The following is a 21,607-nucleotide window of genomic DNA, read 5'->3' on the forward strand; positions in this document are numbered from 1 at the left end:
ACCGACCACTGAAATTACTAAGACGTCAACATCAGCCAATAACAAAGCAGCTTTCTCGAGCTTTACGGCACCCGTTTCAACCTGGCAACTTCCATTTCAGACTACCCTTGAAATATATGTTGACACAGTTCTCGATTAAAATTTTGAAAACTGAACAAAGGAACATTCCGGAATGTCTAATATATGGTCGTGATTGTATGGCAGTGCTTCCCATGTACTGTACAACGCCTCCTCCGTTCAAATGTTTATCCCACGGAAGGGAGAGATAGATGATTATTTTGACGGAATCAATCGTACGAGCCGTAATTGTCGTTCAGAATACACCATGTTAACATTTTCGAGTTTGCATGATTAGAAAACACATTCCGACTGTCACTTTCATGATCTGGTTAGCGACACTTTGATTGGTCGGATGAGAGGTCGTTCTGACACGACCCGTAATGGGATGTCCTCAGATCTTTGTTTCTCGACAGCGAGAACTAAGATCTGATTTTAATGATTTGGGATGACGGCCAAAATACAGGATTTATGGCAATAATGTCATAGAGGTTTTGTACTGGCAGGAGTTATATGCAACAACCGACTGACCCAAACAACATTATGCCAAACTAAATGTTTAACTTTTTTTCGGCAACACAAACTTGTTTTAGCTTGACATACCCAAATTAAAAGGGTTCGTGAAAAATCTGTAAACCCTTAAGCTTAAAAAGATAAAAGAATTGGTTCTCAGGCAACGGCTTTTGAAAATATTGTGTGGGCGGGTGGTGTTTTTTTGTTTTGGTTGTTGAAGCTGGTATGTAAGCATATTTTGTTTACATTAATTTCGGGGAAATCATGTTGTTCTTAAGTATTGTAGCATTTCACTGACAGGGTTGTTGGTTCTAGATGCCGAATATTTAAAGATTTTTTTGTTTTGAAAATGGAAATAGAAACGAAACGTGCGGTGGACATTAGGATGATGGAGGCGGTGCCAAAGAAACAAGGCAACTATTTTTTAGCCTTAAGATTAAAATAAATGAAAGCATTTCATCTTGATATGTCAACACATGGTTAAAAGTGAAGGAACTGACCGCCTGATCTGATAAAGGATTCCTCGGCCTTGAATTTCTTGGGTGGAGAAGGGTCCAGAGATTTTTCTCCTTTCAGGAAATCTTGTTTTTCCCTCTCTGTCATTCTTTTCATTCTGTGACGTAATGAGAAGATGAAGATGTAAAAAGCATGAACAACAGAAAACATATGTTTGAGTGAGTGAGTGAGTTGTGTTTAACGCCGCTTTTTACAGTATTCCAGTTATATCGCAGCGTGTCAACTTAATGTGGGAGGAAAGCCCGAACTGATGCAGGTCTCAGACGTTTACCAATTCGGTGAAACCCACAAGCACGGGTATGATGCTGACAAACCTAGAAACATAATTTTGGCGAACCGGGATTCGAACCCACAATCATAGGTTTGTTGCGTGCCCAAGGGACGCAACTCTGCACAGCGAATCGCGGCATCTTAGACGACTGGGCCACCCGTGCCCCTACATATGTTTGACAAGTCAAAGGACATTCATGAATAATAAAATATGTCCCTACAAAGGCTCAAACAGGTAAAGCGGGTACCCCCAGGACTAAACGGATCCCTGGTTAGTCACGTGATATATTGTTTAATGACAAAAAATATCTAACTCTATGGTTACACTACAAGTCAATAATGTTTGCATTTCTTTCTGACTATGCACCCATTCTTTCTGACTATGGTTGAATAAAGATATAACTTAAGTCAAGTTCAGTGTTTGCATGACATTGTTTAATACATGTATCTAAATATGTTTTGTCAGGGCTATAGTAAAAAAATTCCCAATTTGACATTTTTTACCTATCTCTTGAGACCTACAGTGGGTACCCGGATAAGGTCGGGTAATAGGAGGGGGGGCCCCGGGTAGTAAATTTGGACTCGTCCCAGCCCTAGTCCCTACCAATGGGTGACTTGCAATTCTATGTCCGCTTAATATGTAATTGCATTGGCTACTCCTGGGATTAAAGGGACACAACTGTGTGGACCTACTTGTCGTAGTCCTTCCATGAATCCTCCTGCTCGGACACTTCCATCTTTTCATCTTTTGAGGCCGACTTCTCCAGGGCCTTCTTGGGAGATCCCTTGGCATCATCGGACGGCTTCTTGCATTCCAGAAGACACTCCAGCACCTTCTCATGGAATGGCGATGTTAACACATGCGCCCGCACCAACATCTCCAGCTCTGCCCACAGCTGTCGGTACTGCTCCTCCCTGAATGAGGATATCATGGGTAAAAAGATGTCAAGAACACAATGTACCCATGTCAGGAATTGAACCCGGGTCTTCGGCATGACGAGCAAACTCTTTAACCACTAGGCTACCCGACCGCCCCTGCTTACAGAAGGGGCGAAAAATAACAGGAAAAAATGGAACCAAACTCTAACAAACAGATCCTGTCACAACAAAGGGACACAACTCTGCCGAGTGAGTTGAGGCTTTGAATTCAACCAATTGGCAACCTGTGCTCATGCAGTAAAAGTTTTGACACGGGTAAAATCATGTATAACAGGGTTAATATTAACCGAAACACCAGATAATAAGAAATAATTTTCATCTGATTTCACCCTCTGATTTATTTTTACAATTTGTTCAACTGTGTGTTCAGCTCTCACCTCTTGGGGCCTTTCCCTCTGGACCCAAGTACGGGGAATGGTAGCGCCTCATTCTTGCTCTCCATGGCAACCACTTTGTAGATGGCCTTCTTGCACTCGAGAACGTCATCATCATTGAGCGTTGCCTGTGTGATGAGGCCCAGGAGGGGCTCCAGAGACTGGGGAAGGGAAGAATATGTTTTATACACTGCCTATGTATGTTATAACTGAAAGAATGGATTGCCCGTATCACCTTATGTGGAGGAGAGCTGAATTTGATGCAGGTCTTAGACATTTACCACTTGGTGAAAGCAAAGAGCCAGGGTATAGTGCTGAGTCCAAGGATCATTGCTGGGATGTATCTAGATTTTTAGACATTACCAGCAGATCCTGGCACAGCTATAAGGAAGGCAACTCTTCAAAATAAATTGCATCATTTTAGACAGAGCTATCCCTGTCCAGAAAAGGTACGTAACAGCATAATGTCTACAGAATATTGGAGATACGAGAAAGGTATGAATATATCCAAGCTACAAGAAAGGTTGTGATATTTGGGTGTTATTCAGTAGGCACTATCCATAATAAACCAACATATTGCTCAGAAGATATAAAAGCACGATCATAATTCTAATACTGTATTCAACGTAATAAGCACAGCACTCTAATAAGCGCCCACGGCGATATTTGTTAATATATTGGCTAGTGAACAATCCCAATTAGCACCCCTTCCGATTGATCACTGTACACAAGACTTATTCATTCGTATATAATACGCACTCATTTGTTATATGCACCCTTTATTATGGGCAATTAAATTCTGGAAAATATATCTGTCGTGTATAATATGCACAGACTTTTCTTTTGTATCATTTCAGGCTGTCAGCATAAACCACGCAATTTACGAACTTTCAACTCTGTTTTTGCTCACCAAAATTATATTCTAATAAGAGCCCCCTATTTCTAATTTTGAGAGCGCCCTGGGCACTTATTACGTCGAATACAGTACTAATAATTAGTTGGTATTGAAACTAAATAAATTCCTGCTAAATTCCTGATAAACAGTATCGCGCCAGATGACAATGAGGAAATAGGAGTGAATTGTGCAGCTCATCACATAACACCATGTTGTAAGTATTTCAGTTGTCAGATTATTATGGAGGAAGTATAAGCACAAAGTGATGCAGGCTGCATATGATCACCACCTTGGGGAAACCTTTTACAAGGACAGGGATTGGAACCCACACGCAGATCCTGGCAGCTAAGGGACACAACTCTGTGGATTTGTTTGGATTACAACATATTACTCAGGTTATTTGCTATAGCTCTGTTTTGAAAGATTCTCTCTCCATGTGGGAGAGGGGAACAATTAATTTATTAAACTCGTCAGCCGCTAAACCCCGACCAGTTTGGGCGTGATACTGACCGAGACCATGTTGAACATGATGGTTTCCCCAATGACCATCGGCCACACCCTGGTCAGTCTCTCCAGGTGTTGCTGGGCTGCAAGACGAACAGACAGACGCCATCACCATCAATCATCACGACAGGACATGGACAACAATCAATACTATCAATCATTGTCAACAATCACTGTTATAAAATATGTTCAATAACCGTAAGGTGGGGTGAAATGGAGTTTAACTTAACGTTAAGGTTATTGCACGTATATAGCGACATGCACACTCTCTCCACCAGGCCACCAAAGCGGTCCATGATCAATAATTATCATGATTATATAAAAAAGTGATGATCAACATTATAGGGTGCACATGATGGAGTGAGTGAGTTGGGTTTAAAGCCGCTTTTAACAGTATTCCGGTTATATCACGGCATGTCAGCTTGATGTGGGAGGAAAGCTCGAAGTGATGCAGGTCTTACACGTTTACCACTTTGGTGAAACCCACGAGCACGGGTATGGTGCTAACAAACCTAGAAACATAATCGGGGCGAACTGGGATTCGAACCCACAATCATAGGTTTCTGGTGTGCCCAAGGGACGCAACTCTGCACAGCGAATCGCGGCACCTTAGACGACTGGGTCACTTGTGCCCCCACTCATGATGGAGACACAGTAATACAGAGAGATTATTAGACGAGAATGTGCGTAATACTGATTTTACAAAACGAGTGTCAGAATTCTTGCATTTCCTGAGCAAGAGTGAGGGTAATACATGAATTCTTACATGATTATCATAAAATCAGTATGACACACATGTGAGTGTAATAATTCATTTATTTCTTAATCCTTTTGAGGAACCCTTTACAAAAGAGCACTGATCACAACAAACGTCTACAAAAACCACAATTGTTGAATGATTTCCATAATCTTATTCTAGGATGTCGTTTCTAGTGTGAGATCATTCCGACCTTACGCCACAATAAGATTCAAATGACGTCAACAATGCTGTCTGGATAACGGAAACATACACCGTAAGCTTAAAGCAATATTTGCACTAGAGCACATACGATTTTTATGAACTGGGTTATTTCTAACCCCATTGGTAATACATGTCGTTACATTGCTTCTTGCACAGGTGTAGCGTAATCTGATTCTCAATATAAAACAAACGGAGATCATATGGTTATTCCTGTCTTCTCCTGGCCAAACAACTCCCTGCAGAATATATTCTTGTTACTCCATGACAACCAATTCTGTTTGTACCAAACATTATCTTCACACAGTTTTCTATCTTCATGAAGCAAGAATGACATATCATTACAAGGGTACCTCTCTCTATGGGCTTCCCGATCCTGTCTTCCAGGGTGATTGCTGTTCCCGGAGCCAGACGATTTGACTTCATGAACTCTCCAAAGTCCTGGAAGAACAACAGGTGGTGAATAATCTGGGCATGTTAGTTAGTTAGTTAGTTAGTTAGCTGTTTGTATACACTGAACCTGACTTTCATACATGTTGACATGCTGTACTGCAGAAGGGAGATTCTCCAGGGGGTGTCAGATTTGAATCCATGAAAATGACTGCAGTCCAGCTGTGACTGATACAGGACTCGGTTGTCTAAGATGTAACTGCTAAGTCTTCATGGACATGTCTGTACATGATATACTTACAGGAATCCTGTAGTCCGTCACTCGACCTCCACTTCCTCCACTGATGGAGGGAGGGTCTTCAAAGATGGACCTGGCTGTAGGTATGGTGTGATGTCTGCACATGATATACTTACAGGAATCCTGTAGTCCGTCACTCGACCTCCACTTCCTCCACTGATGGAGGGAGGGTCTTCAAAGATGGACCTGGCTGTAGGTATGGTGTGATGTCTGCACATGATATACTTACAGGAATCTTGTAGTCTGTCACTCGACCTCCACTGATGGAGGGAGGGTCTTCCAGGATGGACCTGGCTGTAGGTATATAGTGTGATGTCTGCACATGATATACTTACAGGAATCCTGTAGTCCGTCACTCGACCTCCACTACCTTCACTGATGGAGGGAGGGTCTTCCAAGATGGACCTGGCTGTAGGTATGGTGTGATGTCTGCACATGATATACTTACAGGAATCCTGTAGTCTGTCACTCGACCTCCACTTCCTTCACTGATGGAGGGAGGGTCTTCCAAGATGGACCTGGCTGTAGGTATATAGTGTGATGTCTGCACATGATATACTTACAGGAATACTGTAGTCTGTCACTCGACCTTCACTGATGGAGGGAGGGTCTTCCAAGATGGACCTGGCTGTAGGTATAGTGTGATGTCTGCACATGATATACTTACAGGAATCCTGTAGTCCGTCACTCGACCTCCACTACCTTCACTGATAGAGGGAGGGTCTTCCAAGATGGACCTGGCTGTAGGTATGGTGTGTATGAATATCTCGCCTCCGTGGCTGGTCAGCATGTGAGAGATCACCTTGGCGCCAGTCTTCCGGGGCTGCTCCAGCATGACGGCCCGGCCTAAAACACAGGGAAACATGAAAGGATTAAATCCTCCAGACAGCATCATGCATTTAATCAAAGTTTGTATTCTTGATAACTGTCCTGTCATTAAATCAAGGGGATTCACATTCATATTTGTTTTCAATGGCTATTGTGATAAATAATGAACAAAAATGTTATTTGGGGGCATATTTGTTTTTAGCGAAGACTGAGCTCCCAATTTCACAACAACCCAAAATATGCATGATTCCTACTTTCTATTGTTCAGAATACATATCTCAAACACAAAGCACACACACCATCATTCACAACACGGAGTTACTGTTATATGTGTGTGAAGATTTTAAACCTGTGAAGGGCCGGGGTAGAATAGGTCTTCAGCAACCCATGCTTGCCGTAAAAGGCAACTATGCTTGTAAGAGGCGACTAATGGGATCAGGTGGTCAGGCTCGCTGCCTTGGTTGATGCATGATGCACACAATTGGGACACAATGTCATGCATCAACCAAGTCAGCAAGTCTGACCACCCGATCCCCTTAGTCGCCTCTTGTGACAAGCATAGACGCCTTTTACAGCAAGCATGGGTTGCTGGGGACTATTCTACCCCGTATATTCACGGGTGGACAGGTGAGTGAGGTATCAGGTATATTCTCAAAGACAAAGCATGCACTTCACACTTTGTTTCAGCACAGGGCCATCTGAGCAAGAAAACACTTACCACCAAGCAGGAAGTTGGTGAGGCAGGAAGATGGCCGACTGTTGACATCAACTGGAGTAATCCTGTGAGCTCCGACGCAGTGATGCAGCTCTGCAACAACCAACCGTTCCCCAGTGTCACATCAACATGAACTGTCAGCCATTTACTTAATCAGCGAGACTAAACTTTTTAATTTCTTGGGATGAGTTGGGTTTAATGCTGTTTTCAACAGTATTTGAGTAATGTGATAGTGTGCCATCTGTGGGAGGAAAGTAGGGCAGATTGTGGAGTTTACATCTGGTTCAGATAGGCCAAGGACCATGATGGACTGAAACTCAATTTGAGGCCATGACCAGTGGATCCTGGCACAGCAAAGGGACACAACTTCACAAAGCAGTGCCTCCAAAACCACTGGGCCTCCCCTGCACCCCCTTTGAACATTTTCTTTAAACATTAAAACTGCTTTCAACAATATTCCTGCCCTATCATGATTGGGTAACAAAAAACAATCTGCATTGGTGAGTGAGTGAATTGGTTTAACGCCACTTTGAACAGTATCAACTATATCACAGTGTGTCAGCTTAATGTGACAGGAAAGCTCAAAGCGATGCGGGTCTGAGACGTTTACCAATACGGCAAAACCACGAGGTTTGGTGTTGCTAAACCTAGAAACACAATCTGGGTCAACTTGGATTCAAACCCATGATCATATGATTCTGGAAAGTTTGAGTTAATTGGAGATGAATGAAAACAGGAAGTAGGGAGGATATTGAAAGAAGATTGTGTATAATTTAATATGATTCCGCATCTCCATGAAGCTGCAGTAAAATGTCTCCACTTGGACTTGGGTGACCACATGGTGGGGCCATGCTGCTACCACCTACCTATGGTGTTAGACTTGGGTGTGCACCACTTGAGTGTGACTCTTAGATGGCCACGCTGCTACCACCTACCTATGGTGTCGGACTTGGGTGTGCACCACTTGAGTGTGACCGTCTCAGTGGGACCACGCTGCTACCACCTACCTATGGTGTCGGACTTGGGTGTGCACCACTTGAGTGTGACTCTTAGATGGCCACGCTGCTACCACCTACCTATGGTGTCGAACTTGGGTGTGCACCACTTGAGTGTGACCGTCTCAGTGGGACCACGCTGCTACCACCTACCTATGGTGTCGGACTTGGGTGTGCACCACTTGAGTGTGACCGTCTCAGTGGGACCACGCTGCTACCACCTACCTATGGTGTTGGACTTGGGTGTGCACCACTTGAGTGTGACCGTCTCAGTGGGACCACACTGCTACCACCTACCTATGGTGTTTGACTTGGGTGTGCACCACTTGAGTGTGACCCTCCTAGATGGCCACGCTGCTACCACCTACCTATGGTGTTGGACTTGGGTGTGCACCACTTGAGAGTGACCCTCTTAGATGGCCACGCTGCTACCACCTACCTATGGTGTTGGACTTGGGTGTGCACCACTTGAGTGTGACCCTCCTAGATGGCCACGCTGCTACCACCTACCTATGGTGTTGGACTTGGGTGTGCACCACTTGACCCTTACCGTTTTAGATGGCCACACTGCTACCACCTACCTATGGTGTTGGACTTGGGTGTGCACCACTTGAGTGTGACCCTCCTAGATGACCACGCTGCTACCACCTACCTATGGTGTTGGACTTGGGTGTGCACCACTTGAGTGTGACCCTCCTAGATGGCCATGCTGCTACCACCTACCTATGGTGTTGGACTTGGGTGTGCACCACTTGAGTGTGACCCTCTTAGATGGCCACGCTGCTACCACCTACCTATGGTGTTGGACTTGGGTGTGCACCACTTGAGTGTGACCCTCCTAGATGGCCATGCTGCTACCACCTACCTATGGTGTTGGACTTGGGTGTGCACCACTTGAGAGTGACCCTCTTAGATGGCCACGCTGCTACCACCTACCTATGGTGTTGGACTTGGGTGTGCACCACTTGAGTGTGACCCTCCTAGATGGCCACGCTGCTACCACCTACCTATGGTGTTGGACTTGGGTGTGCACCACTTGACCCTTACCGTTTTAGATGGCCACACTGCTACCACCTACCTATGGTGTTGGACTTGGGTGTGCATCACTTGAGTGTGACCCTCCTAGATGACCACGCTGCTACCACCTACCTATGGTGTTGGACTTGGGTGTGCACCACTTGAGTGTGACCCTCCTAGATGGCCATGCTGCTACCACCTACCTATGGTGTTGGACTTGGGTGTGCACCACTTGAGTGTGACCCTCTTAGATGGCCACGCTGCTACCACCTACCTATGGTGTTGGACTTGGGTGTGCACCACTTGAGTGTGACCCTCCTAGATGGCCATGCTGCTACCACCTACCTATGGTGTTGGACTTGGGTGTGCACCACTTGAGAGTGACCCTCTTAGATGGCCACGCTGCTACCACCTACCTATGGTGTTGGACTTGGGTGTGCACCACTTGAGTGTGACCCTCCTAGATGGCCACGCTGCTACCACCTACCTATGGTGTTGGACTTGGGTGTGCACCACTTGACCCTTACCGTTTTAGATGGCCACACTGCTACCACCTACCTATGGTGTTGGACTTGGGTGTGCACCACTTGAGTGTGACCCTCCTAGATGACCACGCTGCTACCACCTACCTATGGTGTTGGACTTGGGTGTGCACCACTTGAGTGTGACCCTCCTAGATGGCCATGCTGCTACCACCTACCTATGGTGTTGGACTTGGGTGTGCACCACTTGAGTGTGACCCTCCTAGATGGCCACACTGCTACCACCTACCTATGGTGTTGGACTTGGGTGTGCACCACTTGAGTGTGACCCTCTTAGATGGCCACGTTGCTACCACCTACCTATGGTGTTGGACTTGGGTGTGCACCACTTGAGTGTGACCCTCCTAGATGGCCACGCTGCTACCACCTACCTATGGTGTTGGACTTGGGTGTGCACCACTTGAGTGTGACCCTCCTAGATGGCCATGCTGCTACCACCTACCTATGGTGTTGGACTTGGGTGTGCACCACTTGAGTGTGACCCTCCTAGATGGCCACACTGCTACCACCTACCTATGGTGTTGGACTTGGGTGTGCACCACTTGAGTGTGACCCTCTTAGATGGCCACGTTGCTACCACCTACCTATGGTGTTGGACTTGGGTGTGCACCACTTGAGTGTGACCCTCCTAGATGGCCACGCTGCTACCACCTACCTATGGTGTTGGACTTGGGTGTGCACCACTTGACCCTTACCGTTTTAGATGGCCACACTGCTACCACCTACCTACAGTGTTGGACTTGGGTGAGCACCACTTGAGTGTGACCCTCCTAGATGGCCATGCTGCTACCACCTACCTATGGTGTTGGACTTGGGTGTGCACCACTTGAGTGTGACCCTCAAAGATGGCCACGCTGCTACCACCTACCTATGGTGTTGGACTTGGGTGTGCACCACTTGACCCTTACCGTTTTAGATGGCCACACTGCTACCACCTACCTATGGTGTTGGACTTGGGTGTGCACCACTTGAGTGTGACCGTTTTAGATGGCCACACTGCTACCACCTACCTATGGTGTTTGACTTGGGTGTGCACCACTTGAGTGTGACCCTCTTAGATGGCCATGCTGCTACCACCTACCTATGGTGTTGGACTTGGGTGTGCACCACTTGAGTGTGACCGTCTCAGTGGGAAGTCCTTCCTTGGATGGAATGACCAGACCCTCCACATGGCTCACTGTGGAACAAAAGGCAAATAGTACAAGCTGAATATTCTTGAAGACTATGGCAACACTTATATAAAAACTATGGCAAGTACTACCACTTATATCCAGACTATGGCATGTGATAACACTAATAATATTAAGACTATGGCATGTGATAACACTGATATCAAGACTATGGCATGTGATAACACTGATATCAAGACTATGGCATGTGATAACACTGATATCAAGACTATGACATGTGATAACACTGATATCAAGACTATGGCATGTGATTACACTGATATCAAGACTATGGCATGTGATAACATGGATATAAAGACAGGCATGTGATAACATTGATATCAAGACTATAGCATGTGATAACATTGATATCAAGACTATGGCATGTGATAACACTGATATCAAGACTATGGCATGTGATTACCCTGATATCAAGACTATGGCATGTGATAACACGGATATCAAGACAGGCATGTGATAACACTGATATCAATATCATGGCATGGTGATAACAATGATACTGGAAAGCACTGTGAAAACTGTGAATAACACAAACTGGCAATAGTTTCATGACACAGTTTATAATTTTTGCAGAGAGACAAACAAACAAGATACTAGCACGTAAGGAAGCATATTTCTTTTATTAGATTCCACACATAGTCATGCACCCATGCAAGTACATATTTAAATACATAATCTCTAACATCCTGTTTTCTTAATTACACATTGTCAATCAGTGTCAATTTGATGATCAGGTAGCTTACACAACACCCAGTAGTCCAGGCATACACCCGCCATGCAAGACGGTCTCCTGTTTTTTTTCACAGCTGATCCCTCATGGCGAGTTTCAGTTCGACGTTGACGTAGGGATCCAATGGCCGGCAAAAACCTAATTCCAAATGTTCGTTTTCGCAATACATCTGAGAAAGATTGACATCTGTGTGCAGCAAACACGTCAACAATTGCCAGGCATTTCTGTCGTGCTGGCGGCTTGAGTTCTTTTTTCCACTTTCTTAGTGAAGGGAACAAGCACATTTTTCCCATTATCCAGCCTGCTGTCTCCGTTACTCTCGTGATTGGCTGTGTGTGTGACATGCCAGTCATCAGAAAAGTTGTAACAAGGGTGGCACTTGTGAGTCAGGCCTTGGTAAATCAGCTGGATGGGGTAGGGAAGCAGGGTTTCTTGTGAGTCAGGCCTTGGTAAATCAGCTGGATGGGGTAGGGAAGCAGGGTTTCTTGTGAGTCAGGCCTTGTTAAATCAGCTGGTTGGGGTAGGGCAGCAGGGTTTCTTGTGAGTCAGGCCTTGGTAAATCAGCTGGATGGGGTAGGGCAGCAGGGTTTCTTGTGAGTCAGGCCTTAGTAAATCAGCTGGATGGGGTAGGGCAGCAAGGTTTCTTGTGAGTCAGGCCTTGGTAAATCAGCTGGATGGGGTAGGGCTGCAGGGTTTCTTGTGAGTCAGGCCTTGGTAAATCAGCTGGATGGGGTAGGGCTGCAGGGTTTCTTGTGAGTCAGGCCTTGGTAAACCAGCTGGATGGGGTAGGGCAGTAGGGCCACTCACGGTGATCTTGTGACACAAAACTTTCCAGATTTGAAGTATCAATACCATGGCATGATGATAACACCATTATCAATACCATGGCATGGTGATAACACTCATATCAAGGTTGCGGCATGGTGATAGCACTGATATGAAGGCTACGGCATGGTGATAACACTGATATCAAGGCTATGGCATGGTGATAACAGTCGTCAAGGCTATGGCATGGTGTATAACAGATATCAAGGCTATGGCATGGTGATAACACTGATATCAAGGCTAAGGCATGGTGATAACAATGATATCGAGGCTAAGGCATGGTGATAACAGACCAGTGTATACAGGTTGGTCAAATCAGACTTCCATGTGCAATGCTCTACGTGTGCGGCATGTACCCAAGTTGGTATGTTGCCATCATGTGATGCCAGTCTGCATAACTAATCTAGACTAACGTACCATATCAATAACTGGCTCACTCCAGCTCTAGATCGGCCTCCCAACATGGCATTCACATAAAGTTTGCACAGTATTATTCCCAAAATAAAATGTGTGGAACACATATAACTAATTAATGCCATAAATCATAACTAGTTACACTTAATCTCTGTACTAGGTTTGCCACAGGTTGGGGTATGGTTATTTAAAGATGGCTGATATACTCTTTATCATAGGCACATGTTGATGTATAATTAACAAATGATATAATGTACCAGTTACTAGAGTATATTGTTTTAAATACATCCAAATAAATGTGTTTAATGCAAAATGAAGTTTGAACTAATAACATCCAAAATTAGAAACAGAAACAGGTGAGGTTTGAAATGGGGATTAACGTCGCATCCAAGATTTTGTGTGCGTGCGTGCGTGCCTGCGTGCGTGCCCTCGTGTGTGTGTGTGTGTGTGTGTGTGCTTGTACCAGTCCGAACTGAAGCTGATTTATTGTATTAGCCCACTGAAATACCAGTCCTTGTTTAGCCCCTTAATGCTGAGCACCAGACAGGGTAACAACACATACTTTTAACGTCTTTTGGTATGACGTGGCCAGCGATCGAACCCTGGACCTTCTGCTCTACCAACAGACCATCAAATCTTGATTATCGATCAGATCGTCTTCACATTTTGTTTGAGGCAGATGCAAGGGATATCAGAGGTGAAATCTGATTGGTCAATAGGAGGGACAAAGAAGGGACATAAAATTGAGGCCAGAAATTCCAGCCTAGTTCGGCAAGAGTGGAAACTGGACTTTTAAAGTCAGTTAACTCCCTTGCCTCGCAGAGATGTCAACGCAGGGCTTCAGTAGAAGTCTTCCAAAAAAAATAATCCAAACGTCAGTGTAAGTTGCATTTTGTGAATAGAGACCGCAACAGAGATGTTTAGTACAACTGTTACTGTAACAATACAGTTAACAATATCCATTGATACTACTTACTACAACTTGTTTCAATAGTTGATAGTGAAGAGGACTTCTGTGACAATCAGAATATTTCATATTGTGTTGAAAGCCCAAATTCAGTGTTTTGGCTATGATGTAATAGAGGTAGGCTATTCACAAATATTATGGATATTTGAAACTCTTATTGTTTATGACTTTGACCCAACACAACTACTGCAGTGCTTTGAACACAATAATTGGAAGAAATTAAAGCTGAATAGATCAATGTTTTTCGTTGCTTGCACCCAATGACCTGACATAAAACATCAGTTACAAACAGATCCGTATTAGATCAAGATTCATGACTTCTCCTCGTCATGCCGAAGTAAATCAATCCTCTAAAAACATCTTTTTTTTACTTGATTTTTTATCTTATTCAAATAAACAGTGACTGTTTCCAGACAAGTGCATAGATCTTCTAAATTTTAAGAGAAGTGATTTTGAGCATAACTTTTCATTGTCTCCCAAGAGTCGCCTCAACCAAATAAATTGATTTTTTTACAATGACATCAAAAGAGGTAAATCATGCTAGATGTGTGTAGTCACGATGTGTGTGAAACATCTGATATCACATTACTCATGGTGTGCAGTTCTCCCTCGGTGCAAGTGTACCTAGAATAACCTTCTACAAGCATTTTTCACACAAAATTTAATGTACTGACACTTTGTTCAAAAGATAAGGTCAACACACAAGGATAACACTCAACTGTTCTGAATTCATAAAATGATTAAAAAATATGGGGTGTGGGTTAGTCCACAGTCCACTGGTTGAAGCATTCGCTCATCACTTGAAGTGAGTGAGTGAGTTGGGTTTAACGCCGCTTTTAACAGTATTCCAGTTATCACGGCGTGTCAGCTTAATGTGGGAGGAAAGCCCGAAGTGATGCAGGTCTCAGACGTTTACCACTTCGGTGAAACCCACAAGCATGGGTATGGTGCCGACAAACCTAGAAACATGAGCGGGGTAACCGGGATTTGAACCCACAATCATAGGTTTGTGGTGTGCCCAAGGGGCGCAACTCTGCATAGGGAATCGCAGTGCCTTAGATGACTGGGCCACCCGTGCCCCCTGATCACTTAGTAGGTCCAGTTGGATTCCCCAGGGAGACTTTTGACGTAACAGAATGTCATTCATCGTGAAGTGTCAGTTTACCGTGAATAAAAGCCCAAAGTGGTGCAGGTCAGAGGCTTGCACCATGATAGTGAAACCCATGTGTATGATGCTATCTGGGCCATGCATGACCAAAATATAGGCTTAAATATAATTAAGAAATAAACGATGAGTGGGAGTTGTTTATCGTACACTGAAACACTGCAGGGAAAATAAACCACTTTGGCGCATATTTGTGCAGTGTTTTATTGTACAATAAACAACTCCCACTCGTTGTTTATTTCTTATATGAGATATCAACATTATGTACAGCCTCTATAAGGATGATAAAAAAATGGACAAAATCTAAAATTGTTTACCCGTATTTTAATAATGATGCATCCGACTGCGGACAAGACCATTAAATGCACAGGTGGTTATTTCCCCGCATTTTCTCACAATCCTCACGTCAAATACCTGTACCTTTTCTCCAAATACCAATTGTCAATACTCTTTCATTTTCGTATGCGATCGTTCGGCCATTGTGTATATCTACGTTACCCAACTATATCTATGGGGAACAACTCACTATACACCTCCCTCTAGAAATAATGTCGTCAAATTGACGAAGTCATCAAGTTGTGAGCACATGTTCGAATCTCCAGAAATGACGTCATAATAGAACCATGTTTTATCGTGACATAAACCATGCTTCGTTCTCCATTGTTCTTTGCCATTTTTTGCATAGCTATCTTATATAGGAAGATATGGTATGATGCTATAAGGGCTAGGACCAAAGAATAGGCTTAAATATAAAGGAAGATATGGTTTTACAGAACGATAGAACTGTAGACAAAGGCATGTAGGAAGTCACAATGAACCATCTTAACTTTGGATAACTCTATGGATACAGTATTCCTCCATTCCTTCAATATGAAGACAGACATTAAATTGCATCTTGATGGAGTCATTATACTTCTACCGGAGACCGTATATCAGATAATGGTCTCTGTTCAGACCATCAGTCATACTGGACGTCATATCGTTCCTTTGATAATATCTTTGTAGGAGGGAGTTTCTGTAAATGGCCACATATGACAGTAACTAGGTCAAACTTGATACTGACATGGGAATATATAGATGTGATATAGATTGTGTCAGAATATATAGGTGTGATATAGATTGTGTTAGGGAATATATACATATGATATAGATTGTGTCAGAATATATAGGTGTGATATAGATTGTGTCAGAATATATAGGTGTGATATAGATTGTGTTAGGGAATATATACATGATATAGATTGTGTCAGAATATATAGGTGTGATGAAGATTGTGTCAAAGAATATATAGATGTGTCAGAGACTATATATATATATATATACATGTATATATATATATATATATATATATATATATATATATATAGAGAGAGAGAGAGAGAGAGAGAGAGAGAGAGAGAGAGAGAGAGAGAGAGAGAATATATAGACATGATATAAATTGTGTCGGAATATATAGACATTATATAGTATGAGTGAGTCGCCCTCAATCATTCCTTGCTACCACGTATGTTTTTACTTGCTTTAACATTTTCACTTGCTTTAACATTTTCATTGTATTAACATTTTCACTTGCTTTAACATTTTCACTTGCCGTAACATTTTCACTAGCCTTTATATTTTCACTTGCTTTAACATTTCTACTGGCATTAACATTTTCACTTGCCGTAACATTTTCACTTACCTTAACATTTTCACTTGCCTTAACATTTCCACTAGCCTTTATATTTTCACTTGCCTGAATTTTTTCACTTGCTTTAACATTTTCACTTGCACTAACATTTCCACTTGCACTAACATTTTCACTTGCCTTAACATTTGCACTAGCCTTAATATTTTCACTTCCCTGAATTTTTTCACTTGCTTTAACATTTTCACTTGCACTAACATTTCCACTTGCACTAACATTTTCACTTGCCGTAACATTTTCACTTACCTTAACATTTTCACTTGTCTTAACATTTGCACTAGCCTTTATATTTTCATTTCCCTGAATTTTTTCACTTGCTTTAACATTTCCACTTGCACTAACATTTTCACTTGCCGTAACATTTTCACTTGCCTTAACATTTTCACCTTCCATTTCATTATGAAGTACATTGTGGCCTTCATTACAAGTCTTGGGATACATCCCAAAATATGAATGACATAAGACAGGGTTACCTGCATTACAGCAAGAACCAATCCTATCCATGTGGGTTTGTTGTTTAACGCCTCACACAGCAACATTCCAGCTATATGACGGCAGTCTGTAAATAATCGAGTCTGGACCAAACAATCATAAGCTTCGATCTACGCCAATGGGATACATGACATGCATCAACCAAGACAGCGAGTCTGACCACCCCATCCTCTTAGTCTTACGACAACCACTCACCTGTCCAAGTATATATAGTTCCAACTACCATATTACTTTTCCAAATAAATATTTAAATATTTTGAAAGTCAAATATGAAGTGTTTGTGTGTGTGCGTGCGTGTGTGTGTGCAGAGAGTGGGTAGATCAAACTATTTCTTCAGTGTCACCGAGTCCAGTCCATCTCAGTACAATCATCCACACATTCACATAAACAATGTAGCAAATGTATTGTAAACATGCCGATGTGGGTACAATTTGTGAAGCCTATATCTGGTGTCCCCTGCTGTGATATTGCTGGAATATCATTAAAAGCACCGTAAAAACCAAACTCACTCACTATTGTAAACATGAGACTAAATCAAACAATATTTTTCTGTTTAAAGCGCTGTGGTTCAAAAATAAATCTAAAAATATCTAAATGCCCATTTATTGACCCATATATACAAAGTATCAAGGAATACCTTAAAAACATCCAATGAAGCTTTCCATTGAGACAAAGCGTTCCTGCGAGATCACTCAACTACGTAAGATCAGTGAATTTATGACAAACCACAAAACACTGCTCCCTTGACGACAGCGTAAACAGACAAATGGACAGCTTTATTTGAAAACTGAAGAGTCAGCATAAACTTGATGAGGAAAAGCACTCTGAATAGGAGTTGTATTTGAGGAATGGCAGTTCAGATCTCCCATTTGATTCCTATTAAGCCCAATTAACTGGATTCTGCATAGATTTAAGTCCTGATGTTGTGTTTAGCCTCCGTAAGGTCAGAACAGGGCCGTCGTTAAATGGGATTCCCTGGCAATTCGTGAGACACTTTAAGTCCAATGAGACAAACAGTAGGCTGTGTTCTTCCTGCAGTGTTGGATTAACACTTAAGAGTGAGTGAGTGAATGGCTGTTAATGCCCTGGTGAGCACCATATCCCAGCCTTCATAGCGGTCTTGTGGTGTAATTGGCTCAGATTAAGGTGACATGCTGTTGAAGTAGAACATTAATGGAGGCAGGTCATGGTGTCATCATGAGGATAGTATTTAATTACTAGCAACAGTCTTCTGTACCGACCCCCTATGGCTGTCTTCCATGTGGTGAGTGGATCATGTACGCAGCACTCGGCAATGCTCCAGGGCCCTGTTCCACAAAGCGATCTGTGAGTTAAGGTGATTGTAACTCCCATAGCTTAACATAGACTTTCAGCTGTCGTAATGCTAATGTGATTGTAACTCCTATACTTTAACATAGACTACAACTGTCGTAGCGTTAAGGTGATCGTAGCTACCATACTGTTACATAGACTTACGACTGTCGTAGCGTTAATGTGATTGTAACTACCATACTGTTACATAGACTTACGACAGTTTTAGCGTTAAGGTGATCGTAACTACCATACTGTAACATTGACTTACGACTGTTGTAGCGTTAAGGTGATCGTAACTACCATACTGTAACATTGACTTACGACAGTTGTAGCGTTAAGGTGATCGTAACTACCATACTGTAACATAGATTTACGACTGTCGTAGCGTTAAGGTGATCGTAACTACCATACTGTAACATAGACTTACGACAGTTGTAGCGTTAAGGTGATCGTAACTCCCATACTTTAACATAGACATATGACTGTCATAGCGTTCAGGTGATCGTAACTCCCATACTTTAACATAGACTTACGACAGTTGTAGCGTTAAGGTGATTGTAACTCCTATACTTTAACACAGACTACAACTGTCGGAGCGTTAAGGTGATTGTAACTCCTATACTTTAACATAGAATACAACTGTCGTAGCGTTAAGGTGATTGTAACTCCTATACTTTCCCATAGACTTACGACTGTCGTAGCGTTAAGGTGATAGTAACTCCTATACTTTAACATAGACTACAACTGTCGTAGCGTTAAGGTGATTGTAACTCCTATACTTTAACATAGACCTACGACAGTTGTAGCGTTAAGGTGATTGTAACTCCTATACTTTAACATAGACTTACGACTGTCGTAGCGTTAAGGTGATTGTAACTCCTATACTTTAACATAGACTTACGACTGTCGTAGCGTTAAGGTGATAGTAACTCCCATACTTTAACATAGACTACAACTGTCGTAGCGTTAAGGTGATTGTAACTCCTATACTTTAACATAGACCTACGACAGTTGTAGCGTTAAGGTGATTGTAACTCCTATACTTTAACATAGACTTACGACTGTCGTAGCGTTAAGGTGATTGTAACTCCTATACTTTAACATAGACTTATGACTGTTGTAGCGTTAAGGTGACTGTAACTCCCAAACTTTAACATAGACTTAGGACTGTCGTAGCGTTAAGGTGATTGTAACTCCCATACCTTAACATAGACTTACGATCATCACAGCCCTAAGATCAGTTTATATGCCAGCTGTATCCCTGTGACCTGTACCTATCTACATCTGGATGAGGGGAGTCAGTGACTGAAAGCATGAGGAATTATCCATGCCAGGGGCTACAGTGACTGTTATTTGTTTGTTGGCTTGTTGTTTAATCCAAATCTTAACAACATTCAAGTTGCTCTGCAAATAATAAAGACTGGACCAGACAATCCAGTGATCGACATCATGAGTATTGATCCTCGCAATTGGGATACCATGACATGCTTCAACCAAGCCAGAGAGTCTGACCACCCGATCCCATTAACCGCCTCTTACAACAAGCATAGTCGCCTTTTACAGCAAACATGGGTTGCTGAAGACCTATTCTACCTGGATCTTCAAGGGTTCTTTCTGTAAACGTCGACATGCTATAAACCATGATGCAATGAGCCAAACCACCTGACCACCAACAGACAGCTCTTACAACAAGCATGTTTGTTTGTTTGTTTGTTTGTTTGTTGTTTAACGCTGCACTCAGCAATATTCCAGCAATATGACGGCGGTCTGTAAATAATTGAGTCTGGACCAGACAATCCAGTGATTGATATCACGAGCATCGATTTACGTAATTGGGATACGATGACATGCATCAACCAAGTCAGCCAGCCTGACCACCTGATCCCGTTAGCCACCCTTACGACAAGCATAGTTGCCGTTTACAGCAGAAATATACACTCCAAAGAAGTTAAATAACATCCGATTCTTTCATATTACTTTAGTTCAAATGTCATTGCATGTCAGGTTAACTGTATGAAAGAATGGAGTGGTCCTTAAATTCTTTTGAGTAGTATAATAGAGAGAACAAAGATCAACATCTCATCCATGCAAGGTGTAACAGTATATGTTTGCCATGGCAAATATATTGTTAATCGATGACATGCTGCCAAATTAACACTCCTCAGAGACTGAATGATGAGGTACTCTCTTCCATACACTGTTTACCCTACCATTATCACATGGATGTGACCAGCAAACATGTTGTCTTGGAGGTCTGCCATCACTTCCTGTGTTCCCCGTGGTACCTGCCTACTTACAGCAGCTCTCTCAGTTCATAGGGAGGACGACTAAACCTCTGGACCCCCATCCACTATAGCTGCCCACTTTCACATCCCCACTGGACCCCCTTCCACTACAGCTGCCCACTTTCACATCCCCACTGGACCCCCATCCACTAGAGCTGCCCACTTTCACATCCCCACTGGACCCCATTCCAGTATAGCTGCCCACTTTCACATCCCCACTGGACCCCCTTCCACTATAGCTGCCCACCTTCACATCCCCACTAGACCCCCTTCCACTACAGCTGCCCACTTTCACATCCCCACCGGACCCCCTTCACTATAGCTGCCCACTTTCACATCCCCACTGGACCCCCTTCCAGTATAGCTGCCCACTTTCACATCCCCACTAGACCCCCTTCCAGTATAGCTGCCCACTTTCACATCCCCACTGGACCCCCTTCCACTATAGCCGCCCATTTTCACATCCCCACTGGACCCCCTTCCACTATAGCTGCCCACTTTCACATCCCCACTATAGCTGCCCACTTTCACATCCCCACTGGACCCCCTTCCACTATAGCTGCCCACTTTCACATCCCCACTGGACCCCCTTCACTATAGCTGCCCACTTTCACATCCCCACTAGACCCCCTTCCAGTATAGCTGCCCACTTTCACATCCCCACTGGACCCCCTTCCACTATAGCCGCCCATTTTCACATCCCCACTGGACCCCCTTCCACTATAGC

At 43.3% G+C, this 21,607-nt stretch overlaps 1 protein-coding gene across 1 annotated transcript in view; it reads right to left on the reverse strand.

Moving 5' to 3' along the window:
• LOC139445176 (integrator complex subunit 13-like) overlaps positions 1–21,607 on the reverse strand; it is a 444,879-nt gene that overhangs the window by 2,552 nt on the left and 420,720 nt on the right. The window contains exons 8-15 of the mRNA XM_071226299.1: positions 10,893–10,988; positions 7,261–7,350; positions 6,382–6,560; positions 5,380–5,467; positions 4,075–4,151; positions 2,673–2,830; positions 2,050–2,271; positions 1,071–1,183 (exon numbers count right to left, since the gene is read on the reverse strand). Coding sequence (XP_071082400.1) covers positions 1,071–1,183; positions 2,050–2,271; positions 2,673–2,830; positions 4,075–4,151; positions 5,380–5,467; positions 6,382–6,560; positions 7,261–7,350; positions 10,893–10,988 — 1,023 coding nt within the window. The remainder of the gene's footprint in view (positions 1–1,070; positions 1,184–2,049; positions 2,272–2,672; positions 2,831–4,074; positions 4,152–5,379; positions 5,468–6,381; positions 6,561–7,260; positions 7,351–10,892; positions 10,989–21,607) is intronic.

This window comes from Haliotis cracherodii, unplaced genomic scaffold, assembly GCF_022045235.1.
Source record: "Haliotis cracherodii isolate W230 unplaced genomic scaffold, xgHalCrac1.p SCAF_6, whole genome shotgun sequence".
NCBI lineage: Eukaryota > Metazoa > Mollusca > Gastropoda > Lepetellida > Haliotidae > Haliotis > Haliotis cracherodii.